Below are 17,245 nucleotides of genomic sequence, written 5' to 3'. Positions count from 1 at the left end.
CCCTGGGGGCCGATGGGCATCGCTGTATACCGAATAGTTTGCCTGGGAAGAATTCGAACTTGATTCATTAATACAATTGACTAGCGGGTCGTCAAAAGGGACAGCTCCTACCTTGCCATATTCGGTGGATCTCACTCGTCCGAACCGTCACCAACCACAGCTCTGTCGTCACTTTACACCCGTCCTACTGCATCCTCTTGACTAGCAGCGAGCTTCTGGCTTTGGTTGACTTGCTGATGGAATGGGCAGAGAGCGGGTAAAACGCGCCGATGGAACGTGGTCTGATGCCCGGGACTTCCGTATGAAGCACATCGAGAGATGGCATGTTGATAGTAAATGCAGTTGCATGCGTTGAACTCGAGTATTTGGGAGCACATTGCGAACCGCGAGATTTAATTTGCAGAACAATCTGTCTTGAAAGGAATGAGGGTTGGCTGACTTTTCGTAAGCAGAGTCAGGCCAGGCCGGGTTGCGAATACCCAGTCAGCAAACTGCCAAGGATCATAAAACCCGCTCCAATTAAAGGGCGTATCCTAGAAGCTGTAGAGTTGCCTGCCTGCCTGTCAGGCATCCTTGGCACGCCGTACATGCAGATACCTACGCAGCCCTCCCCAGACACCTGCCTAACATTTCGAAGGGCACGTTGTAAGCTTCGTTGCAAGTATGCTTCCGATTCCTTGTCTTCTTAGAACTCTTCATAATTGGATAGCGTGGTAAGATGAGACTGCACAGTCATGATTGATCTAGGCGAGACCCAACCTCAATGTGGTCCACAGGACTAGTCCTAACAATTATGTTTACCTCAACTATGCTAAATACAGGGATGAAAACCGAAATATTCTCGTGACTACATAATATTAAACGAGAGGCCTCACCTCGACCTGTACTTTCGGAGCCTGGACCAGCGATCGCTTATCTCAGCCGAGACTATTGCTTAGGCCCGCTCACTAGTTCCCTTGCCAAGCGCCAAACTATTTCTCGGGGTTGTCCGTCTTGTCGATCTTTTCCTCTTTTTCCGTTATAGATGACCAGCTGAGATGTTAAGCGGGCTGTTCTATTTGGTCTAGAAGTTCATTCTGTTTCTATAAAGCCGCATTTCTAGTCCTCAATGTACAATCGCAAACATCCTTCTCAAGTACCCTCTCTTCATCTTCTAAACCTTTGTCACACAAAACACTACCAACATGCCTCGCGGAAGAATCAGTCAGATCCTCAAGCTTAGCAAGATCGAGGAGGGCCTGAAGGTGTTCGTCACTGACGTCCGCTTCACAATTCCTGAAGGAAACGGCAAATGGGCGCCCAGCCTCAGTACCCCTAAATGCATCTTTCATACTGGCATGGCCGTAAGACACTCTAGTCCTATCGCCTGGTGAACATTGTGCTAACAAGTCATGGCCAGGATGAGGAGAAGAAAAAGGCACTGCCGATCGAGATTTCTCAGGGATTCCGCGATGGGTACATCGGAGAGGTCTGTTTGACGTCGACCAGCGTCTTTGATTCCGGTATTGGCCCTACCGTGGAAATTGATATTGCGGTTCTTGGAGAAGTTTCAATCGAGGGCAAGTCGAGACCGGTAGGCCAGAAAGGCAGCATTACCGTATCAAGCTCCGAATGGGGCGGCTGGATGTCTCTCTGGGGCAACGCCGACACCGTCATGGTCGCCTACAGTCTCATCGACTCTGGCACGATACTGAAGAACTTTGACATTCCCGTCTCTGGGCACACAAAGCCTCTTCATCTGGGGTTGGAGGTGGACGAAAAGAAAGAAGTCCTCGCTTTGAAGCTGGATATTGAGTCGAACTGGATCTTTGACGGGGTGAATTTGTTGCTTGGGGGTGTTTATTACGCTCACGATGTGACGTATGGGTATGTGTTTGGTGCTCTTGGAGGATGGCCGGCTGCTGTTGGCTATGTTGGAGGAGACGGGCTTCGAAATCTAATTTTCCCTAAATGAGTTGCTCAAGGCCAAGTTCCGGTTAATAATAGGCATGGGTGCGGCGTTGGTTGGTCATTATCGAGTACGTTTCTTTCGAGTTAGTTGCAGATGGCAGGCAGTGAGCGAGAATAATAAAAGTGATAAAATTCCTTGTCAACTCCTTGATCCTTGCCTGCTATATCCATAACCTCATCAGACCAGTTCACTAATACTCCAACCCATCCTGAGGCTCGCCGACCTCTTCAGTAGAAAATCCGCAATGAAGATACACACCATCCACGTCAGTCTCGCTCTTGCCCATGACACCCCACTTCAAAGGGTGATAAGGCGCCTCCGGTTGAGGAACACCATCAGGATGATGACAAGACGCGGCAATAGCCAAGCTACAGCTCCCGACCACGGGAATTGCAGTTGGCAGTCGACGGGTAGCTGTGATGATGACAGCAGCTACCATCACCAACGAGACAAGCATGACGCAGATGATGGCTACCGGCGAGTATCCGCAGGTGGCAAAGTTCCAAGACAACTTTCGCGTGTAATCTCCGTCCGCAGTCGTCTCGTAAATGTTCATGCTAGGTCTGTCAGTCTCGACAGCAACAACAAAGATGCTCTGAGAAAGCACCCAGTGCATCAATATCGAGAGGAGGACTAGTGGGATACTCCATCGGTAAGGGAGCTGTAGGAAATATCGGGAGCGCTGTTCGCCGACAGGCTCTGAAGATACTCGTAGAGCCTTTCTCTTCCAGCCAAAGTCTGACCATTCCTTGGCTGATAGCATACACGTGAAGAGGCCGTTGTACTGAAAATAGAGAACCGAGAAGGTGATTTGGGGGATGTTGGCCAACAGAACGCTAGTGAGAATCTCACTATCAGAGTTGTCGCCGCTGGGTTGAAGCCCAGAAATGAGGGCCTTGTCGGTGATGGCACCAAAGCCCATCTCCCAGAGGGTCTTGGCGCTGTGCGAGCCGCTCAAAGCTATGATTCCCCATACTAGGAAGAAGATTGCTACACCGAGGGCAAACCCGTATCTATCACAGGTGTCAGTTAAGGCTTGGAGGAAGTAAAAAGAGACCTACAATGAGCCGCTGATCCACCAACGGGTACGGCTTATTGCTGCCGCCCACCGCCTCTTTTTTGATACCCAGCGCGAAGGTTTGATAGATGCCCAGGCCCCTTGTGTTTTGACGTCGTGGATGGAAGCCAAGGACATGTGCTTGGAGAAGGGATCCGGTTTTCTGAGAAAGGAATGGATAGCATCTCCAAGAACCAGCAACGGCTCTTCGGGTGGTTTGAAGGCCACGTAGAGGAGAATGATTGCCTTGGCCGCGTTGGCTATGATGACCCCAATGGCGACGGGGATGTTGAAGTTGACCCGGCAAATCTCCTCCCTCGGCTTGCTGAGGCAGTACTTGACACGGTTTGTGTATGGCCTCCAGTCATTCGCCTTCTTCTTATACTTTGGTAGCTCTGCAAGGCACCCTTGAGGATTGCATTCCATACCCGGGCAGATCCACGAGTAGGCCGTGGAATAACACCCCTCGCCCACCACCAAATCATGGTATTTGGACCACGTGTCAAATATGTTGCTTCCGTTTGTCTTTGGTTTTTGGTCCACGACAAGAATGACGTCGCTTCTCGAGGTCAGGAAGGCTACGCCGTAGTCTGTGATGCACTGTTCGGTCGTGATGTTGTCCCACTTTTGGTCGCGGGCGCGTTTAATCATCTCGGCTGATTGGGGGTCGTTGAATTGTTCGCCGATGCGGTAGACGCTGTAGTTCATGGTCGATAGCGACGAGAAGACGACCGAGTTGTACCTAGGAGCTGTTAGCGCCTGGTGACCACATACAGGCCGGAAAGACCAACAGAAGGTGGAGAGGGATCGAAGACATGGTGAGGAGAAACCACAGGATAGATCGCTTCCAGGACACGCCGCGCAGATTTCGCACGCTGAGGATGCCAATGTCCATCCACCTCTGGACGGCGTGGGACTTGTCGACCTCGGCGCGGTTCGGCGCAGTGAGGCATTGCATGCCATAGCTGCTGGCCGCGAGGAGTACGGAGCTAAAGACGTTGATAAAGATGTGCAGGACGACGTTGAGCTTCCGAGACTCCTCGCAAGACCCCTGGAAGAGGACTCTGCGGTTGTTGGATTGACGGTCCCCGCTGTTTTCGTCTCCCTTCCTCAGCGTGCTGGACCAGATGGTGACGCCGAGGTTAATTAGCAGCACGACGGTCGACGCGCCGGCTCCGTAGACGAGGCTAAGTCTCCATCCTGAAGAGATCTCAGCCCATTTGGGGCGCTTTTTGAACTTCGGATCTTGGAGGAACGGCTGAGCCTCGATCTCGCCGTACCCTGAGGTCCTCATGGCAAAGATGTTTAAGCATGCAAATGGTTCAACAGCTGAAAAAGAACGGGGTGGGAGCTGAGCATCTCGCGACACGTTGAGCGGGGACCGTGGTCCCTTTTAATCAAGCTTAGCGTTACATTCCAAATCAATAGCGTCCCGCTGATCAACGCTAAGCGATTGGTTCGCTAAAATAGATTTGGGGGCCGTGTGAACTTTATGTCAGCCTTATCATCCGGGTGCTCCGTCATGTTTCGGAATGAGGCAAAGATGCGCTTCTTTTTGCCGTCGAAATTGGGTTTTAAGGTGTTGACTAGCGGATGGGTGGCGTAAACGTTGTGACGGCCAGTTACAGTGCACTACTGATGGAGGCTGTGAACAGAAGATGGGTGACACTGCAGGGATGTGAATCCATTCTGAGATGGGTGTGTCGATGGTTCAGATCTTGCTTAAAAATATCGACTATTTGTGGCTGTGCTATCGAACCTTGCATCAGCTTCGCCCCTCCTGTGCATCACCAGCCGCATCACATAGATGTTTTACCATGCTGCCGTGTGCCGATGGGCAAGCACCAGAGGGACATTGTCAGAATCAGGTGTATCACCTGGGGCAATGTCTTCATGCTTCTTGGTTTCGCTAGGCCGCTTCACCACCATGAAAGCGCGTGAGAGTCGATAGAGGAATCCCTTCTCCATGCCAACTATGAGAGGGCAATTAGTGTTGTGATGAAGGCCGGTAAGACTCGAGGTTAGACTCACATATGATCAAGTACAAGTACTTTGATAACACCGGCGCCCATATTAGTACCGCGATCACTTGACCAATACCCCACTCATCTGCACCAACTCTCTTTTGGAGAGCTCCAAGTGACGTTAGACTGGTCAAAAGCAAGCTAATGATGAAACCGTCGAATCCCACGAATAATAGGTAATCCACGGCGTAAAGGACACCCATCATTTTCCTATATGTGCGTCGCTGCCTTGGGGTGAGGCGCCGATACATCTGGTCTGCCCAAGCCATCTTGGGCACCAGATCCACAAACATGAACAGCCAAGTAGTGATGACTGAAACGACACAAAGGTAAATGAATCCGGGCGGCAATGGACTCAGAATATATCTCCCGTGCTGGGCACACAATGATCGAAGGGAAGTGTTGCCACCGCATTCTAAGATATGATTTAATCCTCTGAACACCCTATATGCCTCGTCGGCAGTCAGATCAGTAGTTTTAGAAACTGCCGTAGTGGCCAATACCAGAGCAACGGCAGATAGTGCCAGGTTGTAGACGGAATTAAGCCGTGCCCGGCGCAAGGATGTTTGAGTCAGGATGACAGACCAAGCACCTGTAGTGCCAACGAGTTGAATCAAGTTTCTAAATTGGGCTAGATTCCCCCAATTGGCTGACTCGCTGGGAAGGTTTCCAGGACTTAGCATAGAGCAGCGCGATCTCAATGCTGGCGACAAAGAAGCACTGAGCTTCATGGAACTCGACTAAGAAAGTGCTTGTGGCATGAATCAAGTTTAGCCACAGGCTTCGTAAAGCCGGCAAGGGGCCAGTGAAGGATCGGATTTTGAACCAAAGAGTGGAAAATGTGCGTTTGAGGGAAGATGGGATATAGCTGACACTGGGTAGCGCTATGAACGCCCATACATATACCGCCATCGCTGCTTGGAAGATGTATGAGATGACCACCTAACAGCCGGTCAGTTTTGACAAAGCCACCAAGTCACGCTACACTCACTCCAGGCCCAGCTATATCGGCATCAATCTCAACCTCAAGGCCTTCACATAACTCCAAGAGGGACGCGCCTAGGACATTCAACTGGACACGACCATCCACGATGTAGCTGGCATCGAGTTCCCTCATTTTGCACTCCTTCTCGTCGGAGTTACAACTTGCCAGGGCACACTGAAATGTGTTCTTGAGCACAACCTCGCCAGGGAAATCAGCAGCACTAGTGATGGAGAATTGGCGTAGCGCTGCGTGGATGAGTTCATGAGACGAGTCGTTGAGGCCTAGGAACGACGTGTCTACTATTGTCAGTGAGGCAAGGGTCAAACAATGCCATAGCGTCTTCCATGAACCGAACATATCTAAGCGACGGCTGCATAAATCGGAACAATTTGTGGTGGCACTTGAAACATCCCCGCAAACCCCAGGCATGAGTGCGATCCTTGACACATCGCGTGGCAACTCGACACTCGAGGTTTCATTAAGAAGCTGGAACCAGATCCACGATCGAACGATAGTACCAAGAGTTATAGCGTCAAGCCTTCATTAAATTGATCGGTGTCCCATGTGAAGACAGTCTGAAACTGGGGGGATGCTGGCAGCGGGTTGACGCGACCGGAATATGGCGTCCCTTTCGACTGGTCCGAAGGCATGGAGAACCATTTATCAGAAATAATTTTGAATTGTGCAAGACTAGAGCCCGAAAGCAGGCCAAGAAGCGATCACCCGATTTTAAGGTAGTAGGGAGGAAGGGAGTAACTGGGGACGCTCGAAACCACTCAGCTCGTTTTATGTTGGCGCCTAACGCCGAGAACGCCCACTGTAGCCACAGTCAACTGTCCAAGGCATAACCGCACACGGTCTGCCAACTTTGATAACGTACAATTTGCAAAAAGACTGCCTGATTGGCAGGGCAAGGGAGGCACCAGGCAACCGAGCAACGCCACATTCTGCACCTCGAAGCGAGGCTTTGGGTCCCTGCGTTAATAATTTCCAGTCATGTTCTCAAAATGAGAACAAAAATGCAGAATCGCGGTATCAATAAAATAGGAAACTATCAATAACCTTATTCTCCTCCTCTCTATTGAACGTGACGGGGTCCTGGGTCTCCTCCGGTGACAAGGACTCCCTCACCGTCAGGGAAGATGACATGGGCGTCAGGGGTTTCAGGCTCTGTGGCTTCCAGGATCAATGTCTCTGGGTAGGACCCGTCGCGCCACGCCACGGACACGAGCCAGCCTGCTTTCAACCTTGCTTTTGTCACCTTGCCAGATGACCATGCAGCCGGCCAGGCTGGGAAGAGGCGAATCTCAACCACGCCCTCGGGCCTGATTCGAGATTGTACAAGACATTCTAAAATGCCGGCGCAGCCCCCAAAGTTACCGTCGATCTGGAAAGGAGGGTGGTTGTCCAGCATGTTGGGTAGAGTTGAACCTCCCAACAGCAGATCCATATGCTGTCCACAACCTTCGGCGTCGAAAAGGCGAGCATGTAGGTTCAATAACCAGGCTCTACTCCATCCAGTGTGACCTCCTCCGTTTGCGGCCCGCCGTTCAAGCACTTTCTTTGCGGCGGTGGCCATTTCGGGCGACGTGATGGGATCGATGTATTCTCCAGGGTAGAGGCCGAAGAGATGAGAGACATGACGATGGCCGGGCTCATGTTCTTTGTAGTCCTTTAAACCCCATTCTTGTATCAATCCGTCGTCATTGATAGTTAGGGGCGGTAGCTTGTCAAGAGCTTTCTGAACCTGGCTTCGGAGGGGATGATCTTGGTTGAGAATGTCCGCACTGAGAAGGAAGCTCTCGAACGCGATGCGAACAATCGTCATGTCAATGACAGATCCTTCACAGAGAATTCCAGGCTCGCCAGACTCCGACAAAAAGGTGTTCTCTGGTGAAAGTGAAGGGTTGGTAACAAGATACTTGCCGCACGCAGATGGAATGAGAAAGTCGAGCAGAAACTCGACACAACCCTCAAGCACTGGAGCGACTCGGCTATGTAGAGCAGAGTCATACTCATACTTCAACATATTGAAGACATCAATGCAGACCCAGACACCTCCCAACGGCCAAAGACTGGCAGGCATCCATGTATCTTGGGGATCTGTATCACCCCAAATGTCTGTGTTGTGATGGGCGCACCAGCCTCGACAGCCGTACATTGTCTCAGCCGTTTTCTTGCCTCGCTCAGCCATTCTCTCTAGAAGATCCATGACCGGGTATGCACATTCAAGCAGGTTGCACTGTGCAGCTGGCCAATAGTTCATCTGGAGGTTGATGTTGATGGTGTACTTGGATCCCCAGGGCGGCGCGAAGAATGGGTTCCAAATCCCTTGAAGTGTCGCGGGCAAGGCCTTGTGCGAGTTTCGGCTCGAAGAGATGAAGAGATAGCGGCCATAATTGTGATACAATGCCACCAGCCCAGAGTCTCGGTTGTTCTTTATTCTCTCATCGGTCGGAAGATGGCTTGCGTCTGGCCACATTCGAAGCGACATTCGGCCGAAAAGATTGGTATAATCTTGTCGATGGCGCTCGATCAATTCGGTCCAAGGCCTCTTGAGAGCCTCGTCGACATCGTGGAGAGCTGACGCTTCTGGGTCGTCGACGCGGTATGTCGTCTGCGCGCCGATGGCAATCACGCAACGAGTCGCGTTGACGATCAAACAATTGCCGATCGCTTCAACGTTCCCATCATTCGCATCGCAAGAAACTCCAAGAACGAGAGCCAATTGATTGCTGTTTCTTCCGCCCGGCGTAGCGTGAAGAACAATGCGACCGTCCTCAGCTCGAATACTGTCGAGAAACTCGTTGGTCTCCCACTCGACATCGCTCCTTCGCGTCAATCGCACGATAAAGCGCGTCTTTTCCGAAGCTTCGAATCGAATCGCCAAGACATTTTCTGGAAAACTGGCAATCACATCCCGTCGGTAAGAAACGCCTCGGCACGTGTACTCAGTGGTGTTCTGAGAAGTGCTCAGATCAAGACGTCGCCTAAAGTCGCAGACATCCTCCTCTCTATGGTTAAATTCAAGAGTGCAGTTTCCCAATGGTTCATAATGCCGCATGCTAGTTGGCGTGGCGAAAAAGGCCTCCCTCACGAGGGCCTCGGCCTCGTGGTGCTTCTCGGCTCTAATGAGCTCTCGAAGCTTGCCAAGGTTGCGGCGAGCATCCCTGGGGGTTCTATCTTGCGGGCCGCCGTACCAAACAGAATCCTCGTTGATCTGGAGCAGCTCGGTGGTAGTTCTCCCGTAGATCATTGCCCCCAGCCGGCCGTTGCCTACAGGGAGGGCCTCAGACCACGAAGATGCGGGGGAGGTGTAGTGCAGAGCCAGGTCCTGATCGGCGTCGTCCATGGCTGGAAACGCGCGCCGGCTTGCCGGTGCCTAGTGGTTGCGGGGACGGGAATCAGTCTTGAAAAGGGAAAGGAGACAAGAGCGTAAGAATAGCCGTCTTGTTGGTTGAATGTGAGGATGCTGCGTCGTGCCTTTGCTAGCCTGATTATGTGTATGAACTGATCCTCCACGAGGACCGTCTTGCACCGCTGTTTTTAACCCCAGAACCACCAGAGCAACCCACATACCGAAGTGGGCGGCTGGGGTATGAGGGGAATTGGATGCTCTGATTCGAGGAATTATTGTCTACAGGGGGGGACCGACCCCAGAGTCATAAGCTTTGGGCAAAGCTTGGCTCTGCTCGACTTTAGCCGTGAGTGATCGGCAAAGCATAGAGGACCCATTTCGGGTAGGGTTGACCAGGAACTTTGCAAAATGCCCCGTGGGCACATGAGCAGGTGGGTTGGTTAATTGTCTGGGGCATGAGCAAAGGATGTGGTAAATGCAATGCCAGGGTGCGGCACCGCAAGTTTAATCCCGTGGACGCGGTACCGGCTCCAGCACGGCTGCCTTTCGGTCAAGACTAGAGGATGATCCAACTGCAACGGTTACATTGGGCATCTCTATATAAGTACCGGCAAGACACTTGCGGCTCCTCGCCAGACAAGGTTTCACTCTCCATCCTCTTTGCTCAACTACCTTGAACCATGGCGAGAAGACAGCCCGTTGCACACGTTGAGCAGCACAACGTCTACCAAGACGTCAACGCCGATGCCGCAAAGGCTGGCGTTGCCGTTGAGGAGGTTGTCGCGGCTCGCATCACCGAGGACCACTTGGTCACCAAGTCGAGAGAAGCCTTGAAGCTACGATCAAGGGCCGGCTTTCGTCTCTTCCTCATCATGCTTGTCATGGCCGTTAACCAGGCTGGGTGAGTGCCCTTGACGAGCAAGAAAGACATGCTTCTGTATAACAGCAACTGACTTTGACATAGCTACGGTATCGATTGGGGTGTAATCAGCAGTATCAACTCCAACACCCACTGGCACGATTACTTTGGCTTCGAGAACAAGGGCTCCACGCTTGGCGTCATCAACGCCCTCATGACCATTGGCAACTTCTGCGGTGCACCTTTCCTCTGCTTGGCTGACAAGGTCGGTCGACGCAGCGTCAACTTTGCCGGCTGCTTCCTCACTGTCGCTGCCGCCGCCATCCAAGCTGCTTCGCCTAACGTTGCTTGTCTGATGGCTGGACGTTTCATCCTGGGCTTCGGCACTGCGCTTTGCACGAGTTCGCAGTACATTGCCGAGGTTGCGCCTCCACATATCCGTGGACAGTGAGTACAGCCTCTACCATCCCACCCTTACTTGGCTGACACAGGAGACAGCATCGTCGGTATCTTTGGTGCCTTCTTCCAAGTGGGTTCCCTCGCCATCATCGGAATTATGATGGGCTTCACCCACTGGGAAAGCAACTGGAGCTGGAGAGTCGCCTTCCTCATCCAAGCCGCCTTCCCTGCCTTTGTTTGCTGCACCATCTACTTCCTCTGCCCCGAGTCTCCTCGATACATGGTCATGAAGGGACAGAGGGAGAAGGCTCGCCACATGATCTCACGCTATTTCACCTCGTCTGAAGACGTCAACCATCCTTTTGTCGATGTCATGATGTCCCAGATTGACGAGTCCATCGAGACCAGTGTTGTGGGTTTCCGTGCTACCTGGGATTTCCGCGTCTTCTTCACCAAGGCCGCGGCCTTCCGTACCTGTATCCTTGCTCTGTACTCTGTCTTTCAACAGTGGAATGGTAAGTCATGCATGCATATATCGTGTAAAAAACGCAATTGACTCTTTTAGGTGGTGGCATCATCGGCATGTACCTGGACCCCGCCCTCGAGACCATCGGAATCACCAAGAAGCTTGATGTTCTAGGTATCAACCTCGGTCTGACGGCTACCTACTTCGTCTTTACCCTCTTCGGTGCCTACATCATCGAATATTTCCGTCGACGCACTCTAATCTTTGCCGGATTGATTGCCATTATTGTCGCTCAGATTGCAGTCACCATCACTAGCTGGCAGGTCGAGCAGCAGGAAAACGCACGATACCTGTCGTATCTCACGGTTTTCTGGATCTATGGCTTCCAGGTCTGCAGTGCCTCGTTCATTGCTACCATGCACAATCTGTACCCAGTTGAACTGCTCTCCCTAGCCCTCCGAGCCAAGGGTATGGCCATGTACACCATGTTCCAGGTAAGCCCACATCTCCATACCCATCAATATAACACTAACAATCTACAGGGCGCTGCCGGTGTCGTCCACAACTACGGCATCTCAGTCGGTATCCAAAAGATCGGCTACAAGATCTGGGCCGTCTACATCGTCTACAACTTCTGCCAGCTGATCATCGCCTACTTCGTCTTCCCTGAGACGGGCAAGCTCAACCTCGAGGAAATCGACCACATCTTTGAGACCAAGGGTGCCAACCCCGTCAAGCTGAGCGTCAAGGTTGCCGACGCCAAGTGGGGTTCGCTCAAGGCGGAGAAGCTCCGCGCGCGGAATGGGGGCGTTGTGGAGGTTTAGGATGTGTTGATGAGACCACTTTGTTTATGATATGAACCATATGATACCTTAGTCTGCTCGGATAGTTTGCTCTCATGACCGTATAACTAATCTCAATAACATTGGATTTGTTAACTTGCAATAACTTGGTCTATTTTTGTGAAAGGGGGCTATAAAAACAAGGGATTCAACGCTGGCATTTTCGCCTGCTCCCGTAGCCACGCTCGCAACATTGCTCATCCATAATTGTTGGACCTTGGTTATACTAGACAACAAACACTGTGAGTAAACCACTCGAGAACTCTAGAAAGAAGAGCTCATGAGTCCCCACGTCTTGCCAAGTAGATAGATTCTCGTATGGAGGCTCAAGTAATGGCGGTGTAATTGAGATGCTTAACCTCCTCCTCTTCACCACGGCAGATACGCGAGACCACAAAACGTTCCTGATCCGACGGCACGGCTAATTACCATCCAATGAAAAATGAGCCTTGTTCCGGCTGGGGTTTGCTGTTGGAGGGTCCCCCGGATTCCTTACGGGATGACGGACCGACGGCCCGCGACATGCGAATGGCGGCTCTCACCCATTCGTGCGCAAGTGAGAGGGGTTCGGCTACTCATAAGGCCAATATCGGGAGAGTTTGGCCCGATCCTCCAACGAACCATTTCTCGTGGACACGGGGACGGGCGCTCGTGAGCACAACCTCCACTAATGCATGCATGCTTTCCCCTCTGACAACGCATGATGGTGAAATCCTGTGTCGTCACGTTTTTGGGGTTTTATTTCTAGACTGTGTAGGCTCTGCGAGTAGGCTTTTTGCTTCAACATTGTCCACTATCACAAGTTTCTGACAATATGACTTCTCAGGAGTTTGACGAATCCATCAAGGGAGCTCTCCCTCCTGACTTTATCTGGTGAGTTCATTCATCAGGCCAAGAGGTCGATCTGACAACGAGCAGGGGATGGGCTACAGCGGCTGCCCAGGTTGAGGGCGCTTGGGATAAGGATGGAAAAGGCCCATCCATCTGGGATACCTTTGCCCACACGCCCGGAAAGGTGAAGGATGGGAGCACTGGCGATGACGCTGTGCGGTCCTACGATTTGTACAAGACAGATGTCGCCTGGCTTAAGAAGTATAGAGCCACGGGTTACCGCTTCTCGCTTGCGTGGTCACGCATCATTCCTCTTGGCGGAAAAGATGACCCTGTCAATGAAGAGGGCATCGCTTATTATAACCGACTCATTGATGAGCTTCTCGCTCACGGCATCACACCCTTCGTCACCCTTTTCCACTGGGATATTCCACAAGCCCTAGAAGATCGCTATGGGGGTATGCTGAACAAGGAGGCTTACACGCCCGATTTTATTCGCTACGCACGAGTCTGCTTTGAGAGATTCGGAGACCGCGTCAAGAACTGGATCACATACAATGAGCCCGGCGTTTACTCCCTGGCCGGCTATGCCGCTGGAGTACACGCCCCAGCTCGCTCAAGTTTCCGCGACCGCAACGAAGAAGGCGACAGCAGCACTGAGCCCTTCACCATCGGCCACACGGAGCTCGTCTCCCACGCTTACGTGGCAGACATGTACAAGAAAGAATTCAAGCCAACCCAGCAAGGAAAGATCATGATCACACTCCACGGCAACTGGTCCGAGCCTTGGGATGCCGATGACCCTAAAGATCAAGAGGCCGCGGAACGGGCACGAGAGTTTGAGATTGCCTGGTTTGCCGATCCTTTGTACAAGACGGGAGATTACCCAGCGTCGATGCGAGCTCAGCTCGGTGATCGTCTGCCGCGATTTACGCCAGAGGAGAGCAAGCTCGTTCTTGGTAGCTCTGAGTTTTACGGCATGAACTCATACTCTGCGTTTTACGTTCGTCATCGCGATGAGCCTGCTGATATCAATGACCATAAGGGCAACATTGTGCAGTCCGATGAGAATAAGCAGGGCCAACCTCGAGGACCAATGAGTGACACATACTGGCTCCGCACAACACCTTGGGGATGGGCGAAGCTCCTCCGCTGGATCTGGAACCGTTACGGCGTGCCAATCTACATCACTGAAAATGGCACCACCGCCCAAGGCGAACATGACTGGAAACCTAAAGGACCCGACGACGTCCTCGAAGACCCCTTCAGAATCGACTTTTACAAGAGCTATCTCACCGAAGTTGCCAAGGCGTCCCAAGAAGGCGTTGTCACCAAGTCGTATTTCGGGTGGACATTTACGGATAACTGGGAGTGGGCTGCGGGCTACTCGGATAGGTTTGGATGTACTTGGATAGACTTTGAGAGTCCCGAGAAGACGAGGTATGCCAAGAGGTCGGCTTACTTTTTGGGAGACTTTTTCGATCATCTTATTCGCAAGGAGTGAAACTTGCAGGCTAGAGTCTGAATCGAGTCTTTTATTGAGAAGGTTTCTTTTCTATTCTAGCAACTGGAACCCTATTTGTGAACTGCCTAAAAAACACTGCCTTTGAGGCCCTGGTAAAGTATGACATCGAGCCCACTATCCTAAACACCGGGGCTCTTGGTGACGTTTTGCTCTCCCTTGTTCATTAAGAGTTATCCTGCAGGCATGGCGAGATAAGAGCGCGGCATTAAGGCCCACGAAACTTTCCAGTTACCACACGCTCGCCTTTATTGGATATCCAATCCCTCAGCGCCTTCCTCGGTCACTTCCTTATCCTTCGGCTTGAGGTCTTCAATCATTCTCTGGCAATTGGTGCATTTACAGCTCGGATCTCGAATTATGTCATCGTTCACGAGCTTCTGCTTCAGCTTCTCGGGTTCTCTCTGTGTTGTGTCCACGACCATAAGGGCGGCTCCCCGAGTCAACATGTAATTCGATCCGTAAATCTTTGTGAGGGCATCTATAAGCACCTTTTGGTCGTAGATCCACTCCATGGGTATTTTGTGGGTGGTATAGTAGCCTGGCCAAACAGCGGACATTCTGTGATGTTGGTTCCTTGGTGGTCTAATGGATAGTTGAGGTTTTGATTTGATGTGAGTTGTTCTTTGCTGGTGCTGAGTCTCCTGAGGTCAAGTGAGTGGGCATGTGCAAGAGTATTTATATCCCCAGCCGAGACTTGCTCAGGGGCTGTGTAACGCTGATGCAGAGACACAAGCAGTTGGAGAATCACGGGAGGCGAGAAAGCATTTCCCCCTGAGCTAAGTGATTAATGAGTAGAAAGGGGCCCGGGTTTGCGAGTGAGTAATTGCTGAATGGGTTGATGGTTCAGTGACGAACGCAGCCAACAAACCCAAGCGCAATGGTGTAGTAAGTATTCTCACGTAACCCACAAGTAGAGCACAGTGACAGGCCCTTAACAAAGGTCCTAAGGGCTCTAAGCGAGGCTGAATGGGGAAAGATTCGTACCGAGCTACCTAATTTGCAATGCGCATGCATATTTATTACGTCTATTATAGCCTGTAAAAGTAGTCTTATTAGTGTGGCGTCTTGCGAAACCCAAGAGTCTAACTCCTCGGCTCTCTTGCCCTGTAATGAATTAAATGTGAGCATATTACGGGAACTCAAGGCTACGTCTGTCTAAAGTTCTCGAGATTCCATGAAAGTGCAAACACCTCTTACTTTGTCCTCAGGCATCCGGAGTGAGCCAGAAAAATAAACTTTCGAACTAATGGCCTGAAGCTGTTAATTCTAAATTATTATTTATTATCTTGGCAGCTTATGGAAGAGTGCAAGAGAACATAACCTTTGAAAATTGCTCCTTGGCTCTTAGAGATGCAACCCAAGCAAAGGTCCTAATGGGAGCAGAGACAGTCTCTTGTTTACAGGAATTCTCAACGCCGCGGTGGTGCTAAAAATGTTACTCTCTTGTCGTCATTGCAGACAATAAGAATAATGAAAAAGTTACTCCTGCAATTTGCCTTCCCATTTACCTGAAACCCCATTTCACGGCATATGCCGAGATACCTATTCAACTTTCATGCTCCATTTTACCATCAGAGGTAGTATTTCACCTCTTTTCCAAACTTTCAGTTGTCCATTTTTTGCAATACCTTCAACATAGCCTTCATCAGGCTCAACATGCTTACTTAATGGGGCGCTCAAGACGACAGATTCAACGTTGGCAAGACCCGAGAGGAGTGTCCTCAGCTCCTCAAAGTCCACCTCCTCAACGCCGGTGGGATGGGTAAATAAACCGCCGTACAGGTTACTGTTTCTGGTAGAAATCCATATTTTCAGACTCCTTAGGTTTCTGAACCTTTCAAGGTGTAGCCAGTGAAAGTCACAGGGCTCGTGGGCCTCGGGCTCCAGGTCGTCGCAAGGCTCGCCTTCTTGGCACGCCAAATTCTCATCAGCTTCTTTTCTTGTGGCCATGCCCCAGCAGCAGCGATGGTGCAGAGGGTAGTTCCGGTCAAGCGAGATTTCGATGTGACGGGCATACTGGAGGAAGGCTGGGGGCGGTTTTATGCGGTCTTCGTAGAAGCCCCTCCGTTCCCTCAATATTGGGTGTGAGTTGCAAGACCCGAAGAGTCCTTGAACAGCCAAGTAATCCGTTACAATGAAGGTTGTGGATTGGTAGATGGATCTTAGGCATTCTGAGGATCTGTACTTGCTTGTTAGATTTAGTACAATGGGGTTGTCGTATTCACGTACATGAGCTTGCATGTCAATAGCATGGCCATATACGAGCCTAGAGCAGAAGAATCTTTTCGTTTGGCCGCCATCTGTTTCTTGAGATTGCACCAACATTCATGCTCATTATATTCCTCGACTTTCTCACAATGTTCAGGGTCCCATCGCTCGACCACACATTCAAAGAGTCTCTCCTCGCAGGACCAATGGTTCATCCACGAGGATAATGTCTTCGACGATAAGGAATGTTATTTGCGAGCTTGCCGACAGAATTGAACATTGCGATAGGCAAGGCATCGACCTCCTCTTGCAGGCGATTGCCGACGTAGAATTCCGTCGTACACGGCCATCGGGTCAAATGCACCTCGTTTAGTTTCCCATCGTGACGATACCTTGCATGAGGGACAATGTGTTGCCGCAGGCCGACACAACGCCAGAGTTCGAGATAAATCGCTTCACGAACCTCAGACGGCAGACGGGCGACGAATGAAGACTGAGATTGCGAGTGGAACGGCATGGTAAAGCCTGAGGAAGAAGCAATTCAAAACTGAGAGGATATCAAGAGGAGGGAAAAATGTGTTCGTCATGAGTGAGACTCATGCCCTCTTTTGATAGCGGGGTTCCTTCTGAAACGCGCACATGATCTGAACTTGTCCAATTGGCTAACCCTCACCCTTGACTCCCTGAGTTTCAGCCAACACTATACAGGGTTTCTAGGCCATGGCCATATATTTACGTGT

General features: G+C 51.2%; 7 protein-coding genes across 7 annotated transcripts; 3 read left to right on the top strand and 4 right to left on the bottom strand.

Moving 5' to 3' along the window:
- Positions 1 to 1,184: 1,184 nt before the first annotated feature.
- Positions 1,185 to 1,954, top strand: NCS57_00362300 (uncharacterized protein; the record flags this gene model as incomplete). The annotated part of the gene is made up of 2 exons (XM_053053608.1): positions 1,185 to 1,343; positions 1,400 to 1,954. The coding sequence occupies 2 exons, from the start codon at positions 1,185 to 1,187 to the stop codon at positions 1,952 to 1,954; spliced, it is 714 nt and encodes a 237-aa protein (XP_052915768.1).
- Positions 1,955 to 2,141: 187 nt separating this feature from the next.
- On the bottom strand, positions 2,142 to 4,347 carry NCS57_00362200 (uncharacterized protein; the record flags this gene model as incomplete). Its single annotated transcript, XM_053053607.1, has 3 exons — positions 3,800 to 4,347; positions 3,013 to 3,750; positions 2,142 to 2,964 (listed from the first exon to the last, which is right to left on the bottom strand). Exons 1-3 carry the CDS (start codon positions 4,300 to 4,302, stop codon positions 2,142 to 2,144), a joined length of 2,064 nt encoding a protein of 687 aa, XP_052915767.1. The 5' UTR covers positions 4,303 to 4,347.
- A 473-nt stretch (positions 4,348 to 4,820) lies between these two features.
- Positions 4,821 to 5,301, bottom strand: NCS57_00362100 (uncharacterized protein; the record flags this gene model as incomplete). The annotated part of the gene is made up of 2 exons (XM_053053606.1): positions 4,821 to 4,981; positions 5,040 to 5,301. The coding sequence occupies 2 exons, from the start codon at positions 5,299 to 5,301 to the stop codon at positions 4,821 to 4,823; spliced, it is 423 nt and encodes a 140-aa protein (XP_052915766.1).
- A 1,794-nt stretch (positions 5,302 to 7,095) lies between these two features.
- Positions 7,096 to 9,369, bottom strand: NCS57_00362000 (Glyco-hyd-65N-2 domain-containing protein; the record flags this gene model as incomplete). The annotated part of the gene is made up of 1 exon (XM_053053605.1): positions 7,096 to 9,369. The coding sequence occupies one exon, from the start codon at positions 9,367 to 9,369 to the stop codon at positions 7,096 to 7,098; it is 2,274 nt and encodes a 757-aa protein (XP_052915765.1).
- Positions 9,370 to 10,055: 686 nt separating this feature from the next.
- NCS57_00361900 (MFS domain-containing protein) lies at positions 10,056 to 11,923 on the top strand (the record flags this gene model as incomplete). The annotated part of the gene is made up of 5 exons (XM_053053604.1): positions 10,056 to 10,276; positions 10,340 to 10,681; positions 10,733 to 11,148; positions 11,199 to 11,593; positions 11,642 to 11,923. The coding sequence occupies 5 exons, from the start codon at positions 10,056 to 10,058 to the stop codon at positions 11,921 to 11,923; spliced, it is 1,656 nt and encodes a 551-aa protein (XP_052915764.1).
- Positions 11,924 to 12,755: 832 nt separating this feature from the next.
- On the top strand, positions 12,756 to 14,276 carry NCS57_00361800 (uncharacterized protein; the record flags this gene model as incomplete). The annotated part of the gene is made up of 2 exons (XM_053053603.1): positions 12,756 to 12,814; positions 12,860 to 14,276. The coding sequence occupies 2 exons, from the start codon at positions 12,756 to 12,758 to the stop codon at positions 14,274 to 14,276; spliced, it is 1,476 nt and encodes a 491-aa protein (XP_052915763.1).
- A 266-nt stretch (positions 14,277 to 14,542) lies between these two features.
- On the bottom strand, positions 14,543 to 16,666 carry NCS57_00361700 (uncharacterized protein; the record flags this gene model as incomplete). Its single annotated transcript, XM_053053602.1, has 3 exons — positions 16,527 to 16,666; positions 15,926 to 16,476; positions 14,543 to 14,835 (listed from the first exon to the last, which is right to left on the bottom strand). Exons 1-3 carry the CDS (start codon positions 16,595 to 16,597, stop codon positions 14,543 to 14,545), a joined length of 915 nt encoding a protein of 304 aa, XP_052915762.1. The 5' UTR covers positions 16,598 to 16,666.
- Between the last annotated feature and the right edge of the window lie 579 nt (positions 16,667 to 17,245).

The sequence above is a fragment of the Fusarium keratoplasticum genome, chromosome 3 (genome assembly GCF_025433545.1).
Source record: "Fusarium keratoplasticum isolate Fu6.1 chromosome 3, whole genome shotgun sequence".
NCBI lineage: Eukaryota > Fungi > Ascomycota > Sordariomycetes > Hypocreales > Nectriaceae > Fusarium > Fusarium keratoplasticum.
The sequence above is the reverse complement of the archived record's forward strand: the minus strand, read 5'-3'. Positions and strand labels throughout refer to the sequence as shown.